Genomic DNA, 26,144 nt, shown 5'->3' with positions numbered 1-26,144 from the left:
TCTGAACACATGCACATTGTGTGGCACAGCTATGTGGATGTAGCTGGGCACATCAGCATCAATCTGTTTTTATGGTCCTGTACTATTATTGTTGTAATTTATAATTAGCAAATAGCCTAACTATTGGTTTGGTCAGCTCCATTTTAAACAAAACATACTGACAGATTTCCCTGTTTATCGCTAACAAGGAGATGGGTACATCATTTCAGATTTCAAGAAACAGCTGCGGAACAGAACAAATGCTGAAGACAGAAAATCTACAGATCAATACCTTTTTTATTAAATGCCATGTACTAGCCCTTTCTGCAACGAATACCATTATTACCAAAAATTGTAGCCTGAAAAAATAATTGGGAAATATTTACAAGTGTGCATAAAAATATTTTATAACTAAAAAACACCAGCTATACAAAAACCAATGACAATTCAAATCTACATAAAACTCCCTATGAATGGCAGTATATTCAAACCTCTAGCACAAATAATTAAAAGAAGTTGTTTCGAGAAGCATTTCCCCTTAATAAGTGGGTGTTAGTGTTTCTACAAAAGGGTTAGAAAATGCCTTCAGGCATACCATAGGGAGTTTTATAAGTAGCACATGCATGCATCTGCCTAAAAAGCCCCACGCCCTGCTTGTATTCCTTAGTCATTTTTCTGCATTCTGTTGTATGTCACCGTTTGGATCCCTTAACACTGAGTGCGTAAAACCAAAAAACAGCCTATTAATACACTGAATTTTTAGCCTGTAAAGGGGTTGTGTGGCAATGGGGGCAGCCAACTCTAGTGTGAGAACAAACAAATATTTGTTCTCGCGTTAGTGAAACCAGTCAAAATATAATCTCACAAATTTGGAAATGAATGCACAAAGAACCTTGCTGATTGTCACATTATTGTCCCGAACAAGATCTTTTGGTGTTTACAATTCCTAGTTTAATTCACTTTCCTCTAGTAAATGGGCTCTGACCTAGAATACTCAGTGTAGGAGACTAACCCAGACCTGGAAGCCAATGTTTAAATCTGAAAGACATTTATCCCCCGACCACATGGCACTGCTTCGTCATCAGAAGAAGCATGCATCCATGGACATATAGTCTGTAAAATTATTTATACATGACCTGTAACGTTAATCTCGCATTAACAAATTCTGAAAATTAGGAAATACATCTGCTATTTAAAGCACTGCTGTAAACCTGTATGTTTCAGAAATGCAATACTCAAAAGGTGTAATTTAACCAATGTGTGCATGAAACCTATGCTGCCTTTGACATTCGTCAGTGTGGCAAATAAGCACTGAGAAATGCCAAGGGTATCATAGCTTTTACGTCTCAAACCTTGTATGCGAGTACCACTGGTATCTTTGCAGCGAAAAAAAGTCACATTATTACCAGGCTTATGAGGGGAACCCATGTTTCTCTAGTTTAATATTTTCTTTCTTGTGCTCTTATATCCTCGAGTTTTTCAAAAATAACGGGTGCTTGAAATAAGTACTCTATATTGCTCTTAAATTTATCCTGCACCAGAGCCCGTGTTATGTTAAATTTCTTGAACACATTGCAGTGCTGTAGTTTATCAAACGAAGACAAAATACCGTAAGTTTGCATTTTAGCCTTCCGTACAACAAGAATTAAGAACCTATCAATTACATCCACAAGTACAAAAGAACTATGAGAAACGGGGCATAAAGACAGGTATACATTATAATAGCAGGAGTTGATGGTAAGAACTTTACGAGAAAGGAACTATTAAAAACTAGGTACTAAAGAAACATAGGAATTATATTAATAGAAATATTTGCAAAGAATTTGAAGAGACAAATAGAATGTCTGTTAAAATCACTCCACCACAACATTCATCCATGGTTCGATAAGTGATCGATAAGATAAGAAACAGCTGGTGATGCTGTTTGGATAGATGGAAACTAAGGTACAGCTGTGAAATAGATGGAACACGTAGAGGGGTCACCAAGTGTTGCGCGCTGGTTGCACAGCAGGTTTCCTTGATCTCCGGACTCGGTCGACACTGATGTGTTGAGCCTGGTCATACGTAGTTCGCAAGAGGCCTGGCCAGAGTATGTGGCATGGCTTGGGTAAAATTTCAAGGCAACCTGAAAAACACAGATCCAAATATATAAGCACCAAAATATTCTGCACCATAGGGCAAATCTGAAGTTTACCATCTGCACATAGCAGATGATGAAAACAGGCACAAGTCACCAGACTCAAGGTATATAAACGTGCAAAAGTGTAAATGAATGTGAAGAGCTGCTTGTAGGATGGAATCCTCCATTTTGTCTTTTCTAGATCAATAATAGTATCTTAACATAAAGTCAAGTGTACACGACCCTCCCTATTTGTGTCAGTAGGCTATTCCATGCCAGCTGTTCCAACCTGGCACATGACCACTTGGAATTTCTTTTTGAAAACTGGGGGCCCTTCAATATAGAACAAATCTCAAGTTCACGCAATACTTAAAGCAAAGAAAAATTTTACTCGCGTAAACACTATGTCACATTTTGTGTAACGCACCAAACTATGCATCATAGAATGGCATAGCCAAAAAAATTGGTTCCTTCATTAAGAGGGCCAAATTTTTAACGACAATGAAGAGAGGCCTTACACCAAAAACTTAACTGCTTATTAGCCACTGCTCACTTTATTATGGCCGATTAAAAATGGACCAAATGGCTTATTAACTTTATTTTCACAAAAGTGACCTACAGCAAAAGCTGTAAATTTATGTAATCCATGTGTTTAGGACTTGTGCTGTGTGCAAGAACTGGTTTCAGAAAGATACATTATGCAGCAGAGCAGAGAGAGGAGGATGAATTTGAAAAAGAAGTCAGTTTTGATGTACGTTTATCGGCCTACTTACCAATCAGGCAGCCCTAGTAAATTTATGCCAAATACCATGTATGAGAGAACACTGTATTGTTCTTAAATTGGTAAAGCTTTATCAAACTAGTTTTTGTGTTACGCAAGAAAATAATTTTACAATTGGTCTCTTGTAGTTTCAAAATTTGCATCGCGTTTCGTCTAATACACACAGCCTCTTGGAAGCTAAGACAAAATGCATAGACTTGAGCATCCCTGCACAGACAGAAGGGAGTATAAACTGCTTCGAAGTTACTTCTTTCATTGCCGAGTGGCTACAACCCACTTCACTCAAAAAGACGCCGCTTAATTACAGGTATTTACCTGAATATTTCTGCCTGCTGTAAGCCTGCTTGGCGTCATCACTAAGGCTGCCAACTCCCTAGTGGACGTGGTCGGGATATAGTGGTGGCAGGATGCAGTGGCAGAAGCCGCCAAAGGCTCCCAACTCTCTAGTGGACGTAGTCTGGAGAGTGGTGGTAGGATGCAGGGGTAGGAGCCGCCAGAGTGTACCTGCAACAAATTTGCACAAATGTTCTTAGTTCTACCACCTCACGATTTACAATAAAAATTGAGCTGTCTGTGTAACATGGCTACCAATACAAATAAAGGCAAACAGTTAGGTCCTACTACACAACTATAACCCTGACAAAAAAGAAACGGTACTTAAAGGGACACTACAGTGAAACAATAAATCAGTTTAGACTAATGAAGCATTGTTTGAGAACCCTGCAGGCAGTCATTTCAAAAAAATAGTTTGATTATTAGATGAGAAAATGAAGGTCCAAGTATCAGTATTTGAATTTCGCGCCGAAACCCCAGCGCCGGTACGTCAGCGTGACATCAGGGATTCTAAAGTATGTTTTCGCATTTGGGCTGTGTTGGCTGAATAACGGTTCCCGAAACTTCGCATGTTTATTATTTGGTTCCTTTAGAACACAATGTTGTCAATCTGTACCGGTATATATAATTAGTAGGCCCTAGAAGATGCCATCAAAATCCAAGACATCACAGCCCCCAGGTGCGGGAACTTAAGTAGGCGTCGCCATCCGTATTTCGTTCCTGCGCTTTTCGTGGCTTGCCAAACGTCTTATCGTTGTAAGAGTGGTGTTTTTGGTGTTGTAGAATGGCAATTTACTGATGCAGAAGAAATCATCTTTCACTTTAGTGTCCCTTTAAGTTTATGAAAATCCAAACAATGAAAAAACAAATGTGCAACCGATTTGTGCATGGAAGCTCGGTTGAAACCTGAGCTCATACCATCAAGTGATCTGCTAGTAAACTGCAAGCCTGCCACCTTAAAATGTCATTGTAAATTTCTTTACATGCATTATGTAAGCTGCATTAATACAAGTTCAAAATCTCTTAACATAAGTAAATCACCAAGCTAATTCAATTAACGAATTCCAGTGGAAGTTAATGCAACAAAGTGCAAGCTCGGAATGAAGCTGGCCAAACTGGGCAGTGAAAAATAACAACGTGGTTCTCTACATCTTGTTTTTCTGGCTTTTGCTCTAGCGTTGGAATATACAAGAATTTTGACATTCCTGATATTTCACCCTGCTAATTTCTATTCCATAATGCATAATACTTGAGCAAGAGCAATACTGCTTTCTTTTAACCGTAAATAGTGATAGAACAAGAAAATTCACTGGAGCCAACGTTTTGAGAAAAATCTCCTCTTTGTCGAAACATTGGCTCCAGCGATGCTCCTTGTTCTATGGCTCTTCATCATGTCAAATCTCTGTCTTCCTGTGTACCTCTGTACTTTCAATGTTATGTCAATGAAATTGTAATAACAGATCATTAGTAAATGTAGCTGATGAGGAATTTGGGCTTGTTGGTAGATAACGACAGAGTAACTACGCAACATAGAGATACGGACAAAGGAGGCTTGTGTGTGTTGTCTTCTCCAACCATGTGTCCCCTTCGGTCGATTACTCTGTCTCAATGTAAAACTATTACCCTTTGCACAATACTAAAATGCATAAAGACAGGAAAGTGGACACAAAAATTACAACAGATAGCATCATATGCTAATGAGATATGCAAAAGTGCCTGCTACAATTTGTCTCACCCATAACGTGCTGGATAAGATGGTGACTTCTGGCTGTTGCCATTCTTGAATACCTAAAATAAAATACATATCAAAATTATAAATATACACAGGACAACAGCAGTAGCCGAGGACATAATGCATTGTTTAGTACAAGAAGGTAAACTAATCTCTGATACACGGCAGACGAAATTTCCTTTATTAAGTTAGCAGAAAAATACACCACACTTCATTTCATTTAATACTGTCAGCATTTCTTGGTACAAGAAAAAAAGGTATTTCTGCATGGAAGCAGCAAAATAATAAATGGCCTTCTACTTTTACAAAATATGTTGCAGCGACTAAGCCAACTACAGCTGTATATACTTAAAATTGTTGTATGCACATTAGAATAGCCAAGACAAGATAAACTTGGGTTCATATGCAGCTCACTGGAAGGTACAACTTTGCAATCAACTCATTTCTGCTTGGCAAATATGCGCACTAACATAAAACTACAAATAAAAGGATCCTTTTTTTTTTTCATAAAACACCGGACATTATCCAGAATCAGAATCCAGTAGCAATATTACAATTTAATCACATAACACAGCCAGGTTTTGTAAGCCTAGTAGGATTTACTATATAAATGTTGCAGCAAGTTCATGCTTTTAAATATTTACAACCGGGAAAATAAAGATTACGTAAAAATAATACATTATATATAGGCTTAGATTGGGAGCTAATGTGTTTTCTACTTACAGCCAAATGCACATAAAATTTGTTCTGTTTCAGCGCTTTTAAAACGCTGTCTGTTCGCTTGAGCAGGCAGCCGCTTTACCGCTCTTAAAAATATCTGCTCCCACATCGCCTGACACTGCCATACAGCGTTGTAGCGCTTTTATTATTCGCCGTAAGATACCTAAAGCGCTAGTAAATCTTCAGAATACACAAGCTGTCTTTTCCACTACCTGTGTTCGCCAGCGAAAGTCACATTGGTGCGAGTATTGTATCTACACTTCAAGTTACGCAGTACTTGATATTCTGCGGATTTTTCGATGCGACAGGCCACTCGTCACTAGAGTCGTTAAGGGTGTTTCTCCTGGCAGTACAGCTTTGCAATAATTTCAGACGCTCTCCTGAGGCTTCCGTCTGCCAGTAGCATTTTCGCATACATACGCGCACGCATGCCTAAGAAACGTCTGTGAACTGCCAAGAGAAACGTGGCGAAAAATGTAGCCATACCGGAAGGGCCGAGTACGCGCCGTTTGTAAACTCGGAACAAAAGCTGATATGCTTACCTGAGACGTTAAGAGAAATATGGCACAGGTCACTCCCCGCTGGTAGTCGTTCGTATGCATCTGGTCGTCTCTGTCCGTTGCGATCTCCCATATCACAACGAAAGATGCAGTGCAAACCGCAGCACTTCGGGCGCTTGTGACGGTCCGGCGAGCTGCACTTGCTCGATGTCGGCAAAGACGACATCGGCGACACGCTGCTGCTGGCGGCTGTCCCCCTCGTCGCACTCACACAGCACGGACAGAAGCTCCCACCGTAACTTGCCGCAACGCCTGGTTGCAGTCGCCCCTAACGCAGCGATTTCAGAACCACTCAACGACAACGCACTCGCGCGTGATGCAGCGCAACTGTAAAATGGCGTCATGCTATTGACGGCTTCGGCTTTGGATCATTTTGTATCTGCACAACTGAGCAAAACAGTTGCGCTAGTTTCGGTTTTGTTTCCTCGCGTTGAGATAAAAACTGTTTGCGCACTGATAATTTTACGTCACTTAAGTAATGTTCACGAATGAAACAGCCATGAATTTAACAAGCGTCTTGAAATACCCGCTACGTTCACTTGGCAGAAGCAAGATTTGCTCGTCCGAGTGTGGGTGCGTTTGAAATATCTATCGTTGGGCTGTCGGAGCGTGCTCGAAGTGTGAAGACGCGGCGTAATTGTCCTTAATTTGCTTAGATATAACGGTGCGGCTGCCCTTGATTTCTGTCGAGTGCAGTTTGCTCTAATGTAAGGTAGAACTACAAAGCCGCCCATGTTACTGAATGATCTAGTGCACCTGAAGCTGCCAGAACTCCGGTATTTCCTCCACAAGTCCTTGCGACTGTGTGCCGCTGTCACCAAATGCGAGCGTAATCATTTGACGGAGATTTAGCAACACATTCTCTAGAACTATAGTTCACCGCTCTATCACGACATATGGAGAAGCAGCGTGGTTGGTGCTTAGTAAAATTTTCTATTTATTGCGAATTTTGCGATAGCAATTATATGGACACAACCGCCGAAATATATCTGTCGGTGTTGCCGTGAGCTTACGTATATAGTCAAGTGCGATAAGATCCTATCCTGCGCCGTTGGCTGTGCGCGTTAAAGGAAGTGTACGAGGGTGAGCCGAGACGTATAGTGCCTGGATGGGTGTCCGAAGTAGCTATAGGTGGTCACGTGATAAAACGCGCGCAAGCCGGGGAAAGGAGGCGCTGGTTTAGCACGCTCCTCCTCTGGCCGTTGCTCTAGCCCGGTCTGGCGTCACTCTCGTTCTGTCTTGGAGATAATTTCCGATGGGTGCAAAGCAAGGGGGGGGGGGGGGGGAGGGAGGGCGCTTCTATAGCGCCATTTCAAGTTTCGGAGACGCTTTGAAGGACGAGGCAGCAGAAGTGTTCTGTCCGCTCTGTTCGCGCCCTTCATCACGCCGACGCTGTGACAGCGAGTGTTCACCGCTGTCACAGTGTTCGCCGCTGTCACGTGCGCGCGCGACCCCGTGCTTGCTAATTTACGGAGTAAGCCATTGTTTACTACAGTTTATTCAGGCGATGAAACTACGAACCTAGGTTCGTGCAGTTGTTCGTGCAGTGGTTCATGCAGCATTGGGGGGAAACTGCTACATTTTTGTTTTTACATTTCTAGGGGGTTCAAAAGCAGTGCTGCGTACGCTAATATTTGTTTCTGGTCGCGGAACGCAACGCACTGCGGTAGCCCAGCGGCTTTGGTGTTGCGCTGCTGAGCTCGAGGTCATGGGTCCAATCTCACAACCACAGCAGTCGCATTCCAATGGGGGCAGAATGCGAAAACGCGCCTATACTGTGCATACCGTGCACGTTAAATAACTCGAGCTACTGAAAATAAATCTGCAGTTTTCCATTACCGTGCGCCTCATAACAAGATCTTGATTTTGGAACCTAAATCATCAACATTTAATTTTACGTAGCGCAATTACATTTACAATCGACACTGTTGAGTGCACCTAATGAACTTATCTCGTTGCTGTGATCTCTTTAGTAGCCAATGCTTTTTTTTTTAGATTTACTTATGTGCAGAATACAGTGTGCCAAATCCGGGTCTTCCTTAGCATAGGAAGCCAGCTATCGCTTAAGCGTGTGAGATATTAACAAACATGTTCGAGCAAAACCGATATTTAGAGTTCGATGTAATTGCTGAACATGACAAGGACGAAAGAATGATACACCGCATTACAACTAGGACAGGAACCCGAGGGCCTGCCTAAAACAGAAGACGTTATCTGGTATTTCTTCTCCAGCATTTTAATCTTTCTCTCGCCAGACTCATCTCGAATATCAGAGGAGCCGCGATCTTCCACGATGACTCTTCGCGTGCTATTAAGAGTCAAACGACCCATACACAAATGTTGACTCTTGTTTTGTGACTCTACCCGCGCGAAAACGGGTCTTCGTGAGAAAAAAGAGAGTCAAGTTGCCGTGACTCACTTTTTACTCTCTTTTTTCTTAGAGTGTACACTATCACTGCCACCACTTCCACAGTGGCTCGGCAACGAATGAGATACAATGTCGTGTCCTTTCTAGCTAGCTGCTTGTTTACCTTGTTAGCACGAGTTGCTTGTGTAACCCATGACGTAGGGCAAACTTAAGAGTTTGTAGGGATGCTTTAGAATCGCGGGAAATGAGTGAAAGGTTTTTTGGTTGCTGGAGCAAGTACTTTAATCCACCTTGAAGAGCCGCAAGTTCTGCTGCTGTAGACGTGGTATTGTGTGAATATTGAAATTGCAAAGTGACGGCGTCAGATGGAACAACCGCTGCTGTTGGAATTGGCGGAACCGTCGCTGTAAATGTGTATGAAGTGAAAACAAGACTCGTTCAGTACAAGCAGAGACAACTTCTTCGGGGCTAGCGGTGACAAGTCTACCTTCTTAGCAATCTCAAGAATTGAGTGGTGGACGTCAATTTGCCAGAGACACCACTATACCGATGTTGGGCGTTTCGCAGGCTTGAAGCCACATGGCATCGAGTCATTGTGTCTCCTCACAATACCAGAGAATGTAGCCTGTGGTCTTCGCACGGTCAAATTGGATAAATTGTGGGTGGTAGCCGTGAAAGGTGTCGAGTGTGCTCTTTTATCGTCTCCTTTATATGAGGGGTGATCTGGTGCTCCTATGCAATGACAATCGTCGCAGCTGTCAAAGAACATTCCGGCAGGACATGTCCGAATAGCTTGGGCTTGTACGCTCTGTAGTGCAAGGAGATTAGTCTTGCATGCGTTGTACAAAACACGGAGATTCTATCACAAACGTCCGAGAAAAAGTGCCGTGTATAGCTGTAACGTTGAGCACATGGTCGGGCCCCACGATTTTCCAGCTGTGAATTTGATCATATTCGCAATACCAATGCGTTTTTCTTTGTGTATGAGACATCGGGAGTCCAGGTTAGGTCACGATCTACAGTAACGCCTAAGAACGTGTGAGCTTTCTTGTATGCAACTGCCTGGCCCTCGATACACACCGGGTAGAAATACATTGATTTTCGTGTAAATGCCACTAGTGCATATTTGTTCTGTAGAAATCGTGAGACCTTGTCGACAAAGGTATGCTGCTGTGAGGGTTGCCACTTTCTGTGTTCTAGCACGCATTTGTGGTCTTGTCACGCCGCACGCCCAAATTCAAATATCGTCAGCGTATAGCGAGACATTAGCAGTTTCTCTTAGCGTTTCGGCGAGCGCCACTAGAAGAAAAAAGTGGGGCTTAATGGTAGAAGTGGGGCTCAACGGTCTTGTTGGGCGCCATGACTGTAGATCTATTTGTCTATTTGTCTGGTCGTGTTCTGTAATGACAAGCACAGATCTCCGTGAGAGATAGCTCAATTATAATCCACCTAAAGACGTGGCCTCCAAGTTCTGCAACCTCAAGAGCTTTGAAAATGCCTTCATGGGTTACATTGTCGTAGGCACCGTCCACGTCTAAGAAGATTGCCACAGAGGGACGCTTCATAACTTTTTGTTGTTGCACGGAGGTGACGAGATCAATGACGCCATGAACTGAAGACCACCCACGTCGAAAACATGCCATTGCCTCAAGGCAAATATTTACTATTCGAGGTACCATTCCATACGTATCCTCAACATCCTCTTCATGACCTACCGATGCAATTCGCAAGTGTAGTCGACCAGTGCGATGTAAGGTTCAGCTGAGACTACCCTGGCTTCAGTTGACACAACAGTCGGCTACACTTCCGACCGTCGGGGACTGTGGCTACACTTCCACCCACCATCACGCCAAGATGGATTGAAGTTATGCAGAAGACAGCGTTGTGCTGTGGAGCCTACGCGCCTTAAGTAGGTCACCCCATCGGCACCGGGTGATGACGACTGCCTGCACGCAGCCAAGGCTGCTTACAGTTCTTCCATAAAGAAAGGCACTTTCATGCATTCATCTTTCGCCACGGGAACGTCATTTAACGAGATGTCAGCCAGCAGAACGAAGTCGCCAGTAACTTCCCCACGAAATTCTCCCACGACCTCAAGCTGTAGACGACTTTGATAAAGAGCCAACGCTGTGAAGGGACGGCATTCCCTTCACATTCCATCAGGTCAGAAATTGACTTAGTAGGCCTGCATCGTCTCTCCGCCCACCGGCGAATCAACCGAACCCTCTTCAATTCTTGCTCGAAACCTGTGCGCTTGTAGATGTTGCCTACGTTCGCATAGAAGGCTGCAGACCTTTTACGATCATGTCTTCAAGGAACTCGGGATGTTCATCTTTGCACTTTTCCTCGATCGAAATTCGGTACGCTTGCCAGTCTATCTGTCTTGAGCGCATAGGGTAGCGAGAATTGTCAAGGCCTTTGATAGTCATGTACGTAGGAATATGGTCATTGCCATGAGTTTCAATGTCTGTCAACCGTTGAACTTTGGAACCTAAACTATGTGGCACTAATGTCAAGTCCAAGAAGCTGCGGCAAGTCACTCCTCGGCGATAAGTCAGGCTGTCATCGTTTAAAACTCTTAGTCCATGCTCAGTAGTGAGATCAACCAGACTCAAGTCTCGTTGATTTGTCCTGCAGCTTAGCCAGAGAGAATGATGGGCACTGAAGTCACAAATTATTATCCAAGGGCTTGGAGTTATTGTGACCCTGTCGTTTGGCGTCTGTCGATAAAGTCGACGTGATGGGGATATGTAAGGCACCTATCAGTGTGAATGGACCTTTGTTCTTTTTAACATGGAAACAGGCCTATTGATTATCATTGTGAAGCAGCACTATTTGATTAACATAAGGGATCTCCTTGCGGATATACACAGCAACTTGACTACGGTAAGTGCATGATGAAGAAACAAATGATTCGTTGTCCCACAGTCGTATTGTCTCTGATTGGTCAGTTTCACAAATTACGATAAAGGGGAACTTGTTCTCAAAACCCAAGTGCCGAAATTCTTACCTGCGTGACTGCAGACATATGGCGTTCCATTGAAATATGGAAGCATAGTTGACTTGCTCCCGGAAGGCCGCAGTCCTTGTGGATGGCGAGCCATTTTGTTATTGTAGGCCCGCAAGTACTGGTTCACGAGAATCCATGACTTGCAGAGCGCATTCAGCGGATGGCGCTTGCATAATATTGAGGAGTGTGCGGATAATATTCACCAGCGACATCAGCATAGCAACGATCTGGACATCTTCGCAGCTCCATTATCTGTTGTCGAAGTAGCACTTGACGGCAGTCGATGCTGTCGCTCCACAGAGAAGCGTCAGATATTTTTTTCTGAGCATCGGTATTCTTCTGACCATGTAGGTGTTGGGTGCATGGCGGTGATGACGGTTGCGGCGGCGTGAAAGAACGCTCCGGAGGCAAAACCACACTTTTTTTTTCTTTCTTGAAAGCGCGCCGTCGACGAAAACGTCGTCTTTTAAGAGTCGTTATCGCTTTCTTTCACGACGAGCCATCTTTCACCATTTGTCTCAAAATGCTCCTCCCCTTTTTGATTAGTGCGCAGTTTTTAGATGAGACCCCCATCATGATTTCCATTGCAGTCCCTGCATTTCAAGGCAGTCCCCTCGCAAGCTGGCTTGTTGTTACATACGCCATTGACGGGGCGCATTTTCAGACACTTGGGCCATTCAAGGGGCCTCTGAATATAGGCTGGAATGCCATGTAGAAAAAAAACAAGCCTTCACATGGGAAGGAAGACAGTCGCCCTTGAAGATCACCGTTACACAACGGCAGTTGCCCACTAGGCAAACTTCCAGTGCGTCCGAAGCGTCAGTAACTGGTTTGGCTAGGACAGGAAGGGTCAGTCACCATTCCGCATAGAGACGTCGACATCATATATGACGCCCGTTGGCGCGCCTCTGTCTTGCGGGATGACAGCACGGACTCTGATGCCGCCAAGCTCCGTAACCGTTCGCAATATACGTAAGGCAGTCGAGGGCTCGAGGTCTATGACCAGGACGTTCTTATATAGCTTAAGTCGAATGTGCTTTATGTCATACGGCACAAGAGCTTCATGTCGTGCCGACATATCTTGCCGATTCATGTTTCTCAGGATGTCCGAAGAATCAACAGGAACAAATAATATAATGTGGCGCAGTGGACCAAAAGAAGCCTTAACTGTTGATGCAATCGCTGGAGAAGACCCGCTGGGGATCCTCCTCTTCGCCTTGTACTTCGCCATTCGTCACTGTCATCGCTACTGGCCGTGTGCAGTTCAGTGCTGTCACTGGCGGCGTCAACATCTTGGCTGTTCCGCTTCGTTGAGGCCGCCGTTGAAGGCAATGCCATGCCGGGACTACGCACAACGGGGTCAGGATCCATCGCCATCCGTAGCAAAGCGATAACCCCGGAATACACAAAATTCACAAAAACTGAGGAGACCGAAAAAGCAGCCATCCACAGGATAAACACTTCGTCGTCTTCACGTGTCTGAATGTTTACAGAGGTATATACAGCAGCTGTGTGGTACGTCTTTATAGATGAAGCAAATACAGCGGCTTTAGGTAGAGAAATTTCGTACAGCTAACATCAACATATCTAAGTTATTGTCACTGCCGTCATCAATTATCAATGACGTTTCTTTTCTGCACTTCGTTGTAGCAGTGATTTCATTGGGCAACCATGCCATAATAAAGAGAAACGAAGCCGAGTGAATCCAACCTGATGCAGCGTCTCACCAAACCAACGACGAATGCAAATGGCATATTATTCTTCTGTTTGCTCTCGCCATGAAATAAAAATTCATCTCTAGAAGGTTTGAATTAGGCTGCTGAATGGCACATTTCCGTTTTCACATTGACATACAAAGCAACTGCATAATACGTTATTACTAATAAAATAAAAAGAATTGCTTTAGATGCAGACATTGGTCATCAATAACAGCAACTCAGCAAAGTGATCATTGCTGCCATCATAAAATATGACTGACGTGTTTTTATTAGCACTTCGTTGTAGCAGTGATTTCATTGGGCTACTGTGCCATAAGAAAAAGAAACGAAGCCGAGTGCGTCCTACCTGATGTAGCGTCTCACCAAACCAACGACGAATGCATATGGCCCATTATTCTTCTGTTTGCTCACAGACAAGCACAAAAAGAAGCCGCTGAAAGAGAGTTGGAGAAATTTGCATGAAAGCTCGAATGAAATCGGAAGTTCCTACCAACCTAAGTAATATCAGAAAAGGTCTATCTTTTAATCACCGCACTTACGCTTATACAATTATTCGCACAACTGTAAATTGGTGCAATATCCTGATGTCATATTTTAAGCAATAAACACCTCAAGATAGGCAATTAGATTTCGCAGATTTTTCATCGTTAAGAACACTGGTTCAATGAAGTCTCGTGGACTCGTAAAATAGCAAAGCAACAGAATGTCTTATAGGTTCGTTATTAATGCTCACCTAGACTTTACACAACTGCTTTTGGATTTGATCACCACGGAAAATCTGCTTCTGCGGTTGGTGAGTAAGCGCGCGCAAGTTTACCCGCAGAACGCCATAGTCGCTCAGCCACCTAGAAAGGTTTCCTAGCACGACTCCATCCAAACCAATTATCACAACAATCGCCTACGTTAGCCTTAACTTACCTCTGAAAAAAGAAGGTGTCAACGCTGCTGAACCCCGCAGATAGAAGCATGTACGGCCATTCTTCAGATAAAATGAGCATATTTAAGAAACGGGCTGAAATATAAAGGACAATATTTTAATGCATAGATACCTCAAAACAGATGCCCATTCGTATTTGAAGAACAGTTCCGCTGTCAAATAGTTGTTACTGCATACTTATGAAAAACGGGAAAAGTCTTGCTTGCCAGAACTGATTCATCTTCAGAAAACCATTAAAATAGTGCGCTCCACAATGGTTGCAATATAGCGTTTATACACTCTTATTTGAAAAGCAATTTTTACGATGTTTTCAGTTTCAGATGTGTCAAGAACAACCTTAAAATTGGGTTAAATTTTCTTAGAGCTTGTCCGTACTAATACAACAAATCCACGGTTTCCTGCTATCATCCTAATTATTTACACGATTGGTGCTCCCGAAGTTTGGCGTCAGTGATGCTTATTGTGAGCCGAGTGCACCCGGTTGGACCGCACTTCTGAAGTATATGCTATGAAAGTTCCTCATTAAATATTGAACTTCGGGCTCGGGAATTAGTACTTACCGATTGTATGCTCAATGTCGTAAAGTTGATATCTGCTCCCTTTAATCGCCGGCCTACTGACCTGCATACAATTTTTCTCTAATTGTTTTGCGCAGTCATATTTGCCGAGGGGAAAAGATATTGTTTGGCGCCGAAAGCAAAAAAGTGACGTGGTCATGGCTCTTGCACTTGAACTGAGATAAGCTGTCGCTGGAGTCTTACAGCGTTAAGCCTGTTCATATGCAAGCGACTGCACGGGAACGGTCGCGGCTGCTTAGCGGCACCGCAGCTTACAGACGCAGCTTCCTGCTACAAGCGCCCTGTTAACGCGACACACGGCGCTAGCGAGCACCCGTGAGCAGTGGGCGTCTGCGGTCCCCAGAATTGGTGCTGGATCTTCAATTTTCCTTGTTTTAACGCGTGTGAAATGGAGAGTTCGTTATTCCCCAAGAGCGACATCAGTTCTTGACTTGTTTGTGTAAAAATACATTGCAGTTTTGCCCATATAATTTGGCTGTCAGATGCTTTTTTCAAGACACTCCCAACTACAGGCATCTCGAACTGCAGGCGGAGACGTTAATATCAAGATTTGGCGTGAAACGAGCAAAAAGCGGCTCTGTAAGCGGCCGTCGTTCTCGAATGCCACTATACATTCCATGAATACCTTCCAGGCCACAAACATGTCAGCAGACTTGTGACTAGGCCTTGTCTGCTTTCTAAACCAATCTCTAGGCTCTCTTTCGCCTCAACGCATTCTAGCAGAAAAGGAGGGGCTTCATGATTATAGCAGATATCAGATCGGTTCTAACAGAAGAAGCCCAGAGCCAAACGCTGTGCCCACACACCGATACAGTCAACGAGAAGAAATACAGCTGCGTGTTCCACGAACGAGAACCATGGACTGCCACTTTGTCCCCTGTATGTGAGTCCATATGGGTCTCACGACACGCAGAAAAATCAAAGATAAGGAAAGCGTAAGCACGCACGCCTTATTTAAAGCTCGAGTGCAAGTTACCGCCACTTCTTTCGTAACTGGCTGTAGGCTGGTAGAAAATTGCCAAGGTTGAAAAAGTGTGTATTTCTCTGCTGTGTGTCTCGTCAAAATGTTGCGCAATCCAGCCTGTCATCTGCTAGAAAAGCGTCGCGACGTCCTCCACGCGCCAATGCCACCCCTGTCACGAGCTCCTCGCGTGACTGCTCACCGACGCTCCGGCATTGTCGCCGCTCTTGCCGCTTGCAAATATTTTCATACATTTCGATCTCTGTCGTAGCGGCGCGCGCCGCTCAGAAAACAGGTTCTGGGCGAGGAGGTTGGCTCTTGCGACGGCTGCAGTGCCGTTTCCCGGCCAAAGGTGCTTGCCCGTAAAGCAGGCTTTACGCGTCCTTTGGGAGAAGACATTTGATATCTATGCGTCGCACAGAATCGTATACCAAGAGATCCGCCACGTGAGCATGACTTTGGCTAAATTCCTGGAAACCCAGAAGTAGAAAGCGGAAGTATAAAGACCTTATTAATGACCTCAGAGACAAAAAGGTGGCATACGTAACCTGATAATTCATGGGCAACAGTACATAGAGTGAACATTTGACTAGCAGAGCTGATGTTCTGAGTCCTATGTCTGTTGAGTATATTCTGTGGATGCATACTGAGTCGTATTTTCTCTTTTTCGCAGACGTGAGTTGCGAAAACTGGGTGCCTACTCTGCACAATATGTCATTATTCTCACCGACTCAAAGTAAGCGCTATAACGATTTTAACATGGTCAGCCTCAGTAGAGAATACTAGGCGATCTCTGGCGCTTCATGTAAACCTTAGGAGTATGATATTCAAAGTGAAATTTGATTAAATCCAATTACATGTTGGTATCGGTGGTAATAAGAAATCTGACATTCTTGTGCGCGAAACGCTATCATGTACCATAAAATAGTACAGCTCAAAAGAATTTCCTGAAAACTAAGAATGCAATTGTCAGCAATTTCCGGGCGCAACTAAAAAGAGATCTCCCGGTGGAACAAACCTGGCTGAAGGACTTGCTCGCCCGAACGCTACCCCGATGTAAAGCATTTGAACTAACTCCGCTTACATCAACTCTTGGTTGTTGGTGGCTGAAAGATCTATTTCCTCGTTTTGTGACTTATGTGGTGAGATGGCCGATGCGGAACACATTATCTTGTTTTGCCCACCGTCTTACGGGAAAAGAAAGACGTTGCGGCGCCATCTGCAAAAGAAAGTTCTTACCACGCAAGCTATAAAAAGGTAGTGTTCCCTGACGGGCCCGCAGAAGTCAGGAAGAAAGTGGTACGACTATTTCTTGCCTTTCTTTGGGACACGGATCTGAACAAAGTTTGGTGACATGCACTTTCTAAAATGTGAGAGGTGTTGAGGCGGAACTATCGCCGAAAAAGCATGCCAGGCTAACCCCGCCTGCTGTTACACCGTCGTCACGAACCCCACCGAGAGGCTGGAAACAATACGCTTTGATATTTAAATTAATTTGACTTAAACTACATTTTGTATAAATGGCAGGCATTGTGAACTCCGAGCACTAAAATATTCTTTTCTCAAGGATTACTTATGATGTCATAAGAAAGAGTTATCAAGGTGAAAGTATGAATCATTGATAATCATTGACAGCTACGTGACATCGCATGTCAGACTTTCAATAACCAAGTCCATCCCAGGGATAACAATATGGGCATTACCTCCATAGGTGTCAACATGCGTACGCAATAATCTGGACAAGAAGGCGAAAGTCGTGCCAAACAAACAATCCCTGACGTTCGCAACAGCGCTGCTTTGTCTGCAGCTTGGTGAAGTACATTGAAGCTTACAGGTTCTGTAAACATTCAAAGGTAACAGCACTGGCTTCTGATTCTAAGCTATAAAAACAAGCAACCAGTTTTCTTGTTTTCTCTTCGTGGATTAGGGACGCAGCTTACATTTGCTAAGGCATATGTCAGCCATTCTGCCAAGGAAACAGCGCTATTTTGCTGTATTTAAAATGCATATGTATTTTTTTCTGAGCGCGTTTCCTCGCCCAGGTGTTCACGGCTAACTGCGGAAATGAAAGTGCGGAGATGCGGTTGACAGTACTAATATTCAACATGCCATAGTCATCGGATGTGTACGTGTGTATGCATAAACGCTTTCTTCCTTTGAACGTGTTTATCATTTGCAATATTTTTTTCTGCAACGCCATGGTGTTGCTACACATAACTGTCCTGTTTTTTTCTATCATTGCTTTTAGTTACGTGTTGTTCGGACTATCAATCGAGATAGCACGGTGGAGTATAATCTACATACTAAGCTTAGAACGTTAGAAGCGCGTCCGACGCTTCATGTCACACAAATTTTCTTAGAGAAAGTTTGCCGACGATTACAATATTTCTTAATGCAAAATTTGAGCAAAGCTCTACACGTGTTTCGATTTCGCGATATATTGGCTGGCGCGGACCATCTGCCTCGTGCGGCACGTCACGAAAACGGAGCGAGGTGTAGCACAACTGCCTCGCTAAAGGCCGGTACACATCGAGCGTTTTTCCGGCGGCAAGTCTGCAATTTTTGCCCGACGGCGCGCATTCGACGCCCGGAGTCGACAAAAACGCCCGCCGCCGAAGATCACGACACGCCAGATGTTTGACGCGCTTCGTTGGACGCTACCGGAAGCAGCCAGCAAGGGCAGCCAATCATTGTTCACTGGCCGACCACCGTCACTTCCGTCTTCCTCGCCGGCACACGCATTTCGCTTGCGCACTTCTATGTTCGCGGGCTTGGCTCTTCGTGTTAGCGACACGTCCATGACATCAAAGGCAGCTCGTGTGGAATTTACCGATAAGCTCATCTGCATGGTGCAGAAGTGTCCCATATTGTGGAATAGTGGAAACATTGATTATAAAGATGATAAAGGCGGAGACACGTCTGCACGTCAATCTTTTCAGATTACGCGCAGCGTGGCCATACCGCCTATTTGCAACGCAATCTCTCCGCTAAACAGGCGCAAAATGTACTGATATATAATTAATAGCAAATGAAGGAACTTTAGAGAAAGCTTTAGGGGTTTTCTTTTACATTTTGTTGTTGTAATGAAAGAGCAAATGTGTATAAACTTTATTTGTGCATTTCAAGTCGACTAAAGCAATTTTGCCTTGTATGGCCACACTGAGGCGGCACCCTCGGCTTTTTCGCTCCATGTATCCCCAGCCTAATCTGGAGATCGCGAAGAAAGCGCGTGGGTAACCCGCAGGCGCGATTCAGGGAAGTCGCTGCACAAAGACCTCCCAGACGACGAGCGGTATTCTGGTGCCTTCTGGTAGCCATCGTCGACCCACTACGCTTTTCTCCTCGTGCTTTCGCCATACCTTTCTCGTCCGCTTTCCGGCTCATAATTCCGCTGCATGCTCCTCCTCCGCTTTTCTCCTCGCGTATTTGATCTCCCGCTAAGCTCCGCGTTCCCTCTGTGATCCTTTCCTGTGCTACTCGTTGCGTTGTGCTACTGTACGCTCGCTGCAGTAACGGGCGCCTAAGAGCAGCGCTCTGCAACCACCGGTACAGCAAGAGTAGCGCTTACAGCAGAGACGAGCTAAAGAAACAGGCGATAGCTGTTATAATAAACCTAACAAGCTCAATAGGCAGGCAGGACGTCTCCTGTGTGCTCTCGGCATAGCTCTGATATAAGTGGTGCCGTTCAAGTATGGATCCTCACGACGTTCCGTTATGTCCATTGTTAACAAATAAAAAAAGACGTTTGAAATACTCACACCAATTATCCGAGATGGTCTGACCGCAGTGGCAAACCACAATATGGCCGATGCAGAGGAACCGCATGCCGTGTAGAAACTGCAGGGCGTAGTGGTTGGCATTATTCTTATCAGCCACCGTGAGCAGCATCCGTGTATTGGACGTCACGGAGAATGCCTTGGCCACATTGATCAATGCTCCTGGGACGTATGCACGTTTGTTGTAGAGCCTACGCGTTCTACGTAACCCGAGCGAAATACAAGTATTTGTATTGTATATTTAGTCCTAAGTAAAGATGAGGGTTCACAGATGAAGACATACTGTAGGATAAACGTTGCAGTTACGAGGGTTATATCGCTCAGACAGGCTAGCTAATATTTGGAGACGTAGACCTGTCATGCTAAACGTGTATTTGCCTGCTTTTGGTATGCTATGTTTAAGTTCTTAATGAAACAGTGTCATCTACATGGAGTAACTGTTTGCGGTATCTATTAACTGAGGAAAAAGCTGAAAAGTAAAGCATTCGCTTTCCTTTGCAATTCTTCTAAAGTTCTGGAATTGAGCTTTTCACCGGGTTATCACTGTTAACATTCTGCCGGTCAGCACTAGGCACGCCTACAGCACTGGAATTTTGTTGAATGAGATGGTAATTCTATACCAGAATCGACCAGAAAAGCCAGATTGCAAGCAATTGAATAGTATTGTACGCACTATAATGTACACGAGCGCCAGCGATTACTCTGGAACAAAGAGTGAGACAATTAGACTGCGTGAGTGCGTGCGCGCGCGCGCGTGTGTGTGTGTGTGTGTGTGTGTGTGCGTGTGCGCGTGTGCGCGTGCGTGCGTGCGTGCATGTGTGTGTGTGTGTGTGTGTGCATGTGTGTGTGTGCGCGTGTGCGCGTGTGCGTGCGTGCGTGCGTGTGTGCGTGTGTGTGTGTGTGTGTGTGTGTGTGTGTGCGTGTGCGCGTGTGCGTGTGTGTGCGCGTGTGTGCGTGTGTGCGTGCGTGTGTGTGTGTGTGTGTGTGTGTGTGTGTGTGTGTGTCACTGTCACGCCTGCACTGTCAGGCCAAGCCTTTCAGCGACATCATGGGCCTTCTGGACGGCCCTTAGTTGGTCCTGAAACAATGGGCTTTGCATCCTTTTCTGCCACTGTGTCCATTCTTGATAATTTGAGACAATTGCCGTGGTCTTAAAATACGAAGGTTTACCTATGGTAGTGCGCTGATCAATACTGGCGAAGCCGAAAATATCCAACCCTAGCTGGTGTGAAGATACGTCTCCGCACGAAGCTGTGTATTGTTAAACACTCTATGAAGGGCTGCTGAAGTTACTTATACAATGTGCTTGGTAAAGGCCGTCTCTATAGCGGATGCAGTGTGTAGAGGTTGTCTTCGTGGACCCATCGTTTGAGTGCAACGCAGACGTTAGCAGGCAAACTCCAGGTCCTGCGCTTCACAAAGCCCGTGAAACGGCGACGTAATTCGCAATTACCATCATGTAGTATGCTGACTTTTTCACTGCACAGTTACTTTTCGCACACGCTTTGTAACGAACAGACTAAACCAGGACTTTAAATTCGATGAGCGACGACTTCGCTCGCCATTATTCTTGTGGTATGAGTGTACGTTGTTTTTAGAGCACAGGCTTACTGCAAAGAAGCTCGTTTCCTCATTCGCAGTTTTAGCCGGGTTCTATTCTTCACCTTTTCTCCAACGTAACGCTCTCTTCAATAAGTCATTCCGTTTAAGAATAAAACGGTGGTTGTAACAATGCATTCTTTTAGTGGAAGAAAGCTAGAAAAAGTAGGTGCCATCCTCTCTTCTTTCGTCCGTTTCTAATTTGGCTGGCAAAATTTGAAGTCTGAAGCGCTCAAAGAACTCTGGTGGTTGGTGAGAGGAGAAAGCGAAATGAACGAGGTGTTCTTCAGACAGAACACATCGGATCACGAGGTTTTACCAACCTAATCGGCGACTTACACAAGTGTGGGAAACAACCGCTTAAGTTGAGACAAGTGCGTTCGTGTACTTGTTTTGTTTTGTCTGGCGGACTTCAACTTGCGCCTGTATGAAGAAGTGTATATGAAAAGATAAGTCACAACATCGAAGACCGCGGTGTGATGACCCGTGGTGGGGAAGTGGAAATTATGAACCAAAAAAAGATGGTAACAGGGCGCACGTACTGTATTCTTGCTTTTTCTTTGGCACTTGATCCATAATATAGTCCACCAAGGTTGCCACCATCACGATGACTAGGAGGATGCATAGGAAGATGCTGTAAAGCAAAACATAGAAAAATAACAATGATTATTCTATTCATTGCTTGTGTAACAATTCTGCTACATCTGAAGCGCCATCTCGGCTCACGGGGTAGGCGAGTCGCGCTCCGACTTGGCTGGAATAGTCATTCTCTGTCAATAATGGGCTCCGCGACTAAGTAGATGACGAGTTGTTTCACGAACATTACGGAACTCCACTATTTTCGAGTGGACAGGGACAAAATAAAAACTGTCCAAGAATACAGGAGGAACTTAACTGCATACTTGCTACTCTTCTTGAAGGGTGGCGCTGACCTGCCATATCAAGCATTTCACGTAATAACCAAATACAGTAATCTTAAAGAAACATGCAGGTACGATAGCCGGCGGTGGTCACGTTTACTCATTATTAAAAAGTAAATTGAAATTGAGAATGTTTGCTTTGTAAGAACAAATAAAGGAACAGAATCTCTTCCATACATCTGGCAATCATAACGAAAAATGCCACCAGCAAAAGCGATGCACATTCTAAATATTCCATCAACGTAAATTTTTCACAATAGCAGTGTTTTGTCCAACTATTCGTATGAAACTACGTTAAGCAACTGGTGTACGCTTGTTGCTACTGTGTTGTGAGGTTGGTAAGAAGTGTTCCTTCAATCGGGAGCTCTTTAAGGTTTGATAAGCATGGGACCTGCTGCACTCTACGTCAAGTGCTCTGATCATGAACGCAAGAGCCTGAAACGTTGCGAAAAGGTCGGCCCAAACTAATGGGAATCGAAAAAAAAGTCGGTAAAGCTGGAATAAATGTATTGCATACATGGTTTATTTATTGTTTGATCGATTGCCTGGTTGATTCATTTGTCCGTTGACTGATGTATTGATGATCGATCGATCGATTGATTGATTGATTGATTGATTGATTGATTGATTGAACGAATTAACTACACCTGCACGCAAAAAAATATTCACCAAGGAGTCCTAGACGACTGCTTAAGGTAGCAGTAGTACTAAAAGAAGACTGAGCTTGCGTGTGACCTATTGGTGAGCATGCTTAGAGCTGATGCATCAACGTACACTATGCCAATCTGTGCATTGGTCCACGGCTCAGGGTCTGCAGTTACGCAACCGGACACTTTCAGACGTACTAGAGGTAGATTCACTGCAAACAAAACAAAATATTAGAGCAATCATTTCAGTAAGGCCGAGACAGCTTTAATTGTAAGCCACTTTCCGACACACATTTGGCCGCCGCTTTAAGCAATTCTCCCATGAATGTGGTTACTGACACAGCGTCGTGAGATGTAGCTGTTTCTTTAGCATAACAAAGTGAGTAGCAGTGTGATATCAACTGAGGTTTTGTCGATGAGTAGAAGATTGGATAACAGCACTAGTAGTAACATCGATGGTATCCAGATACTGCAGGTGAAATCTGCGGCCGCTATTTTAGCCCCAATTTTTGTGTACATATACAATTCCTGTTTGTGTTGAGCAGTTCACATTCACAATTCACACCTTTTATTACGCTTGATTTAGTACCCATATATGGTAGATTAATCGCGAAATTCAAGCCACTGGTAGTAATTTGGCACGCTGTATCTAAGGGCACACATAGTGCACGCATATTATAGCGAGCTTAGAAATTACCTCTTTCCTCCTCAAGAAGCAAACATGTAACATGCCCAAAACCAGAGAAGGGACAATGGCACATGCAGATTCCATCTTCTGATAAAATTCACTTCGGCCATTAATTATCAGGGTAAAATCGACCCGCCGTGGTTGCTTTAATGTTGGGTGTCGGACTGCGAAGCGCGTGGTTGCGGGTTGAAATCCAGGAGAAATCCAGGAAAAGGAGAAATCAAGCTGCACATTTCAGCGCCACGTCGGCTGATCTATCAGGTCAAGAAATCGAGTTCTTGCTGGCTGGGAGGAGAGGACAATATTGATGAGATAATAACGGGGCTCACGAAGCTTAAAAAATGTTATGCCCAAAATTCTGTGCAACAGTTCAGCCACAATTGACGCAATGTAGGGTCTTCTGCCTTTCTTTGTGCATCTTACACTTACGCGCTACAAAGGTTTCGAAGTTTCGCTATAGCTTGATATTGTTGTAAACAGGTTTCCTGGTTGGTCTGTGTTTTATATCGCATGCAAAAAATTCGTGCCTATGTGCATCTAAAAACGCAAGATAATTTCTGTACATGACATACCAACGTTTACTAAGGCTTGCAAGTCTTGTTGGTTGCAGTCCTCTGTAAAGCATATCGCCATGCGGAGAAGAGGATAATCTTTGGCAGTGAAGTAATTGCTGAAATATTTTATCTGAAATAGGAAGAAAAGTTGTGAGAAATTTGTTCATGGGGAAGTTGCATTTAGCTTAGCAACAGTTAGGCAGCTTTGATACATCATATGAAAAAAAAATGAATTGTAAATGAACGAAAGTGATTACGGCGCAACAGATGTCCTAATGTATTCTAATTACGCACAGCATGCATTCACACAGTGAAAGCAACATTCCTTTTTCTAGCCTTCGTGCGCCTTCTCTGTCTCTCTGGCACGCACACACACACACACATACACATTCACTCGGGAGGGTCATCGGCATTGGCGCTGTACTTGGAATTTTCCTGCTCTAATAGCAAAAACGAGTAATGCAGCCCGCGAATGGAAGGCTATTCGCAACTCCAGGTAGGACTCGCCACCTAGCGGCCGCGATGAGACACTGCCCATCTAGGTTCAGACCAAGCGAAAGGGGGTCTCCTGTCACGCCATGTGCTGAATGCCTGTAGTGTTCAAACAGTCACGAAGACGCTTCGCACAAGTCCGAAAATGTGTAAAGACGGACATCGAAAGATTTTTATTTGTGCCATTATGCGCCTCATTCTGGTGAAACGAGAGCAATTTGTGATTTCATATTTTTAACAAAGGAAGCGGAAGGCGCGCATTAGACAGCGATTTGGAGAAGAAACTTCCGTTTTGGGAAAAGGTGACGCCCTACTCTGGTTGGTTCAAACTCTTCAATCGCAATGACTTCTTTCTTCCCGATGAGTATACCATCGCTTTATTGTTATTCATTTTAAACATGTTTCTGTGGTTTGAAATAGGGAACTGTGCTGCGTATATCGTTAGGCACTTTTATAAATTATGGTTGTTGTGACGCGAAGCGCCAACTGATAAGACAAGACTATGCATTGGCGGGGAACCACGGAACTGACTTTATTCTGATGGCAATCGCTTATATACATTCGATATAATTGACAGCGCCCCCTATACACAACACAGTCCCCCGCATTAAAAGAAAGAAAGGAAATAAAATCAATCCACTTTCGCGCACTCACTTCACATGACACGAACGACGTTCTTAGTGTCAGGTAAGCTCGTAGTCTTGATATCGCGCTGGCACTCTTCTTGTTGGTTCCGGCCTGGTGCGAGATGGTGCTGTGCTTGTGGCCAATTGCGATCGAGAATTGTCCTGCTGATAGGGAATCTCTAGAATAGACTCCGTTACTGTGGGCTGTGCGCCGTCAGAATGGCTGGCGCTTCTCTGGATGTCTTCTGATGGCACCATTTCAGATTGATTCTCGACGGTAGTAGGGGTATTTTGCTCCGCCATCTTCCCTATGTGAAGATCAAGGTCGCAGGAAAACCCCGAGGCCGCACTGCGTTGCGCTGTAACCACGTCAGCTAGTGCTTGTGCCTGTCCTGTCCCAACTTTACCAATTACTGTTAATTTTGATGCGTTCCATTTCGTACCGTTTGCCAGCAAAAACGAATTCGTGCCCACTCGTCTCTTCACCTGGATCGGCAAAGAAAACTTGTGTTTCGTCTTTGGTCCGCCTTGCTTTACTTTTACGAAATCTCCTGGCTCAATGGTGGACGCTCTGGCACCTCGTTTTTCATCGGTGTACTTTTTTGTACGTTGTTGCTGCTCCTTAACGCGCTGTTTCAACTTTTCCATGGCGGCACGCGGCTCCTCGAAAAATTCCCTTTCTGGGAGGCCAACAACATCCAATCTTGTTCTGGGTCTTCTTCCATGCAGTAGGTAAGCCGGTGAAGCTCCTGTAATTGCATGTGGGGTGGCCCTGTAAACAACCAGGTAGTCCCAGATTGCCTCCTTCAGTGATCTTCGTTCCAATGCCACAACCTGAATATATTCCTTGAGAACGCGGTTGAACCTCTCAATCTGAACATTGCATTCCGGGTAATACAATGTGGTAACGCAATGCTGGATTCCCCGATCTCGTAAAAACTGCTCAAAACATGTCGACATAAACTGACGCCCATTGTCAGTCACAATGCTTTTCGTGTACCCTTCTCTCGAAAAAAGTTCCAAAAGCACTTTCACTACTGCCTGTG

The 26,144-nt window shown here is 44.4% G+C and overlaps 1 protein-coding gene across 1 annotated transcript in view; it reads right to left on the bottom strand.

The window, feature by feature from the left end:
* The window catches only part of LOC142576127 (nose resistant to fluoxetine protein 6-like), a 68,778-nt gene that overhangs the window by 24,324 nt on the left and 18,310 nt on the right, over positions 1-26,144 (bottom strand). The window contains exons 4-9 of the mRNA XM_075686087.1: positions 23,999-24,110; positions 22,866-22,950; positions 21,714-21,805; positions 19,555-19,734; positions 14,239-14,332; positions 13,667-13,753 (exon numbers count right to left, since the gene is read on the bottom strand). Of these exons, the coding sequence (XP_075542202.1) occupies positions 13,667-13,753; positions 14,239-14,332; positions 19,555-19,734; positions 21,714-21,805; positions 22,866-22,950; positions 23,999-24,110 (650 nt within the window). The remainder of the gene's footprint in view (positions 1-13,666; positions 13,754-14,238; positions 14,333-19,554; positions 19,735-21,713; positions 21,806-22,865; positions 22,951-23,998; positions 24,111-26,144) is intronic.

Source organism: Dermacentor variabilis, chromosome 3 (assembly GCF_050947875.1).
Source record: "Dermacentor variabilis isolate Ectoservices chromosome 3, ASM5094787v1, whole genome shotgun sequence".
Taxonomy (NCBI): domain Eukaryota; kingdom Metazoa; phylum Arthropoda; class Arachnida; order Ixodida; family Ixodidae; genus Dermacentor; species Dermacentor variabilis.
The sequence above is the reverse complement of the archived record's forward strand: the minus strand, read 5'-3'. Positions and strand labels throughout refer to the sequence as shown.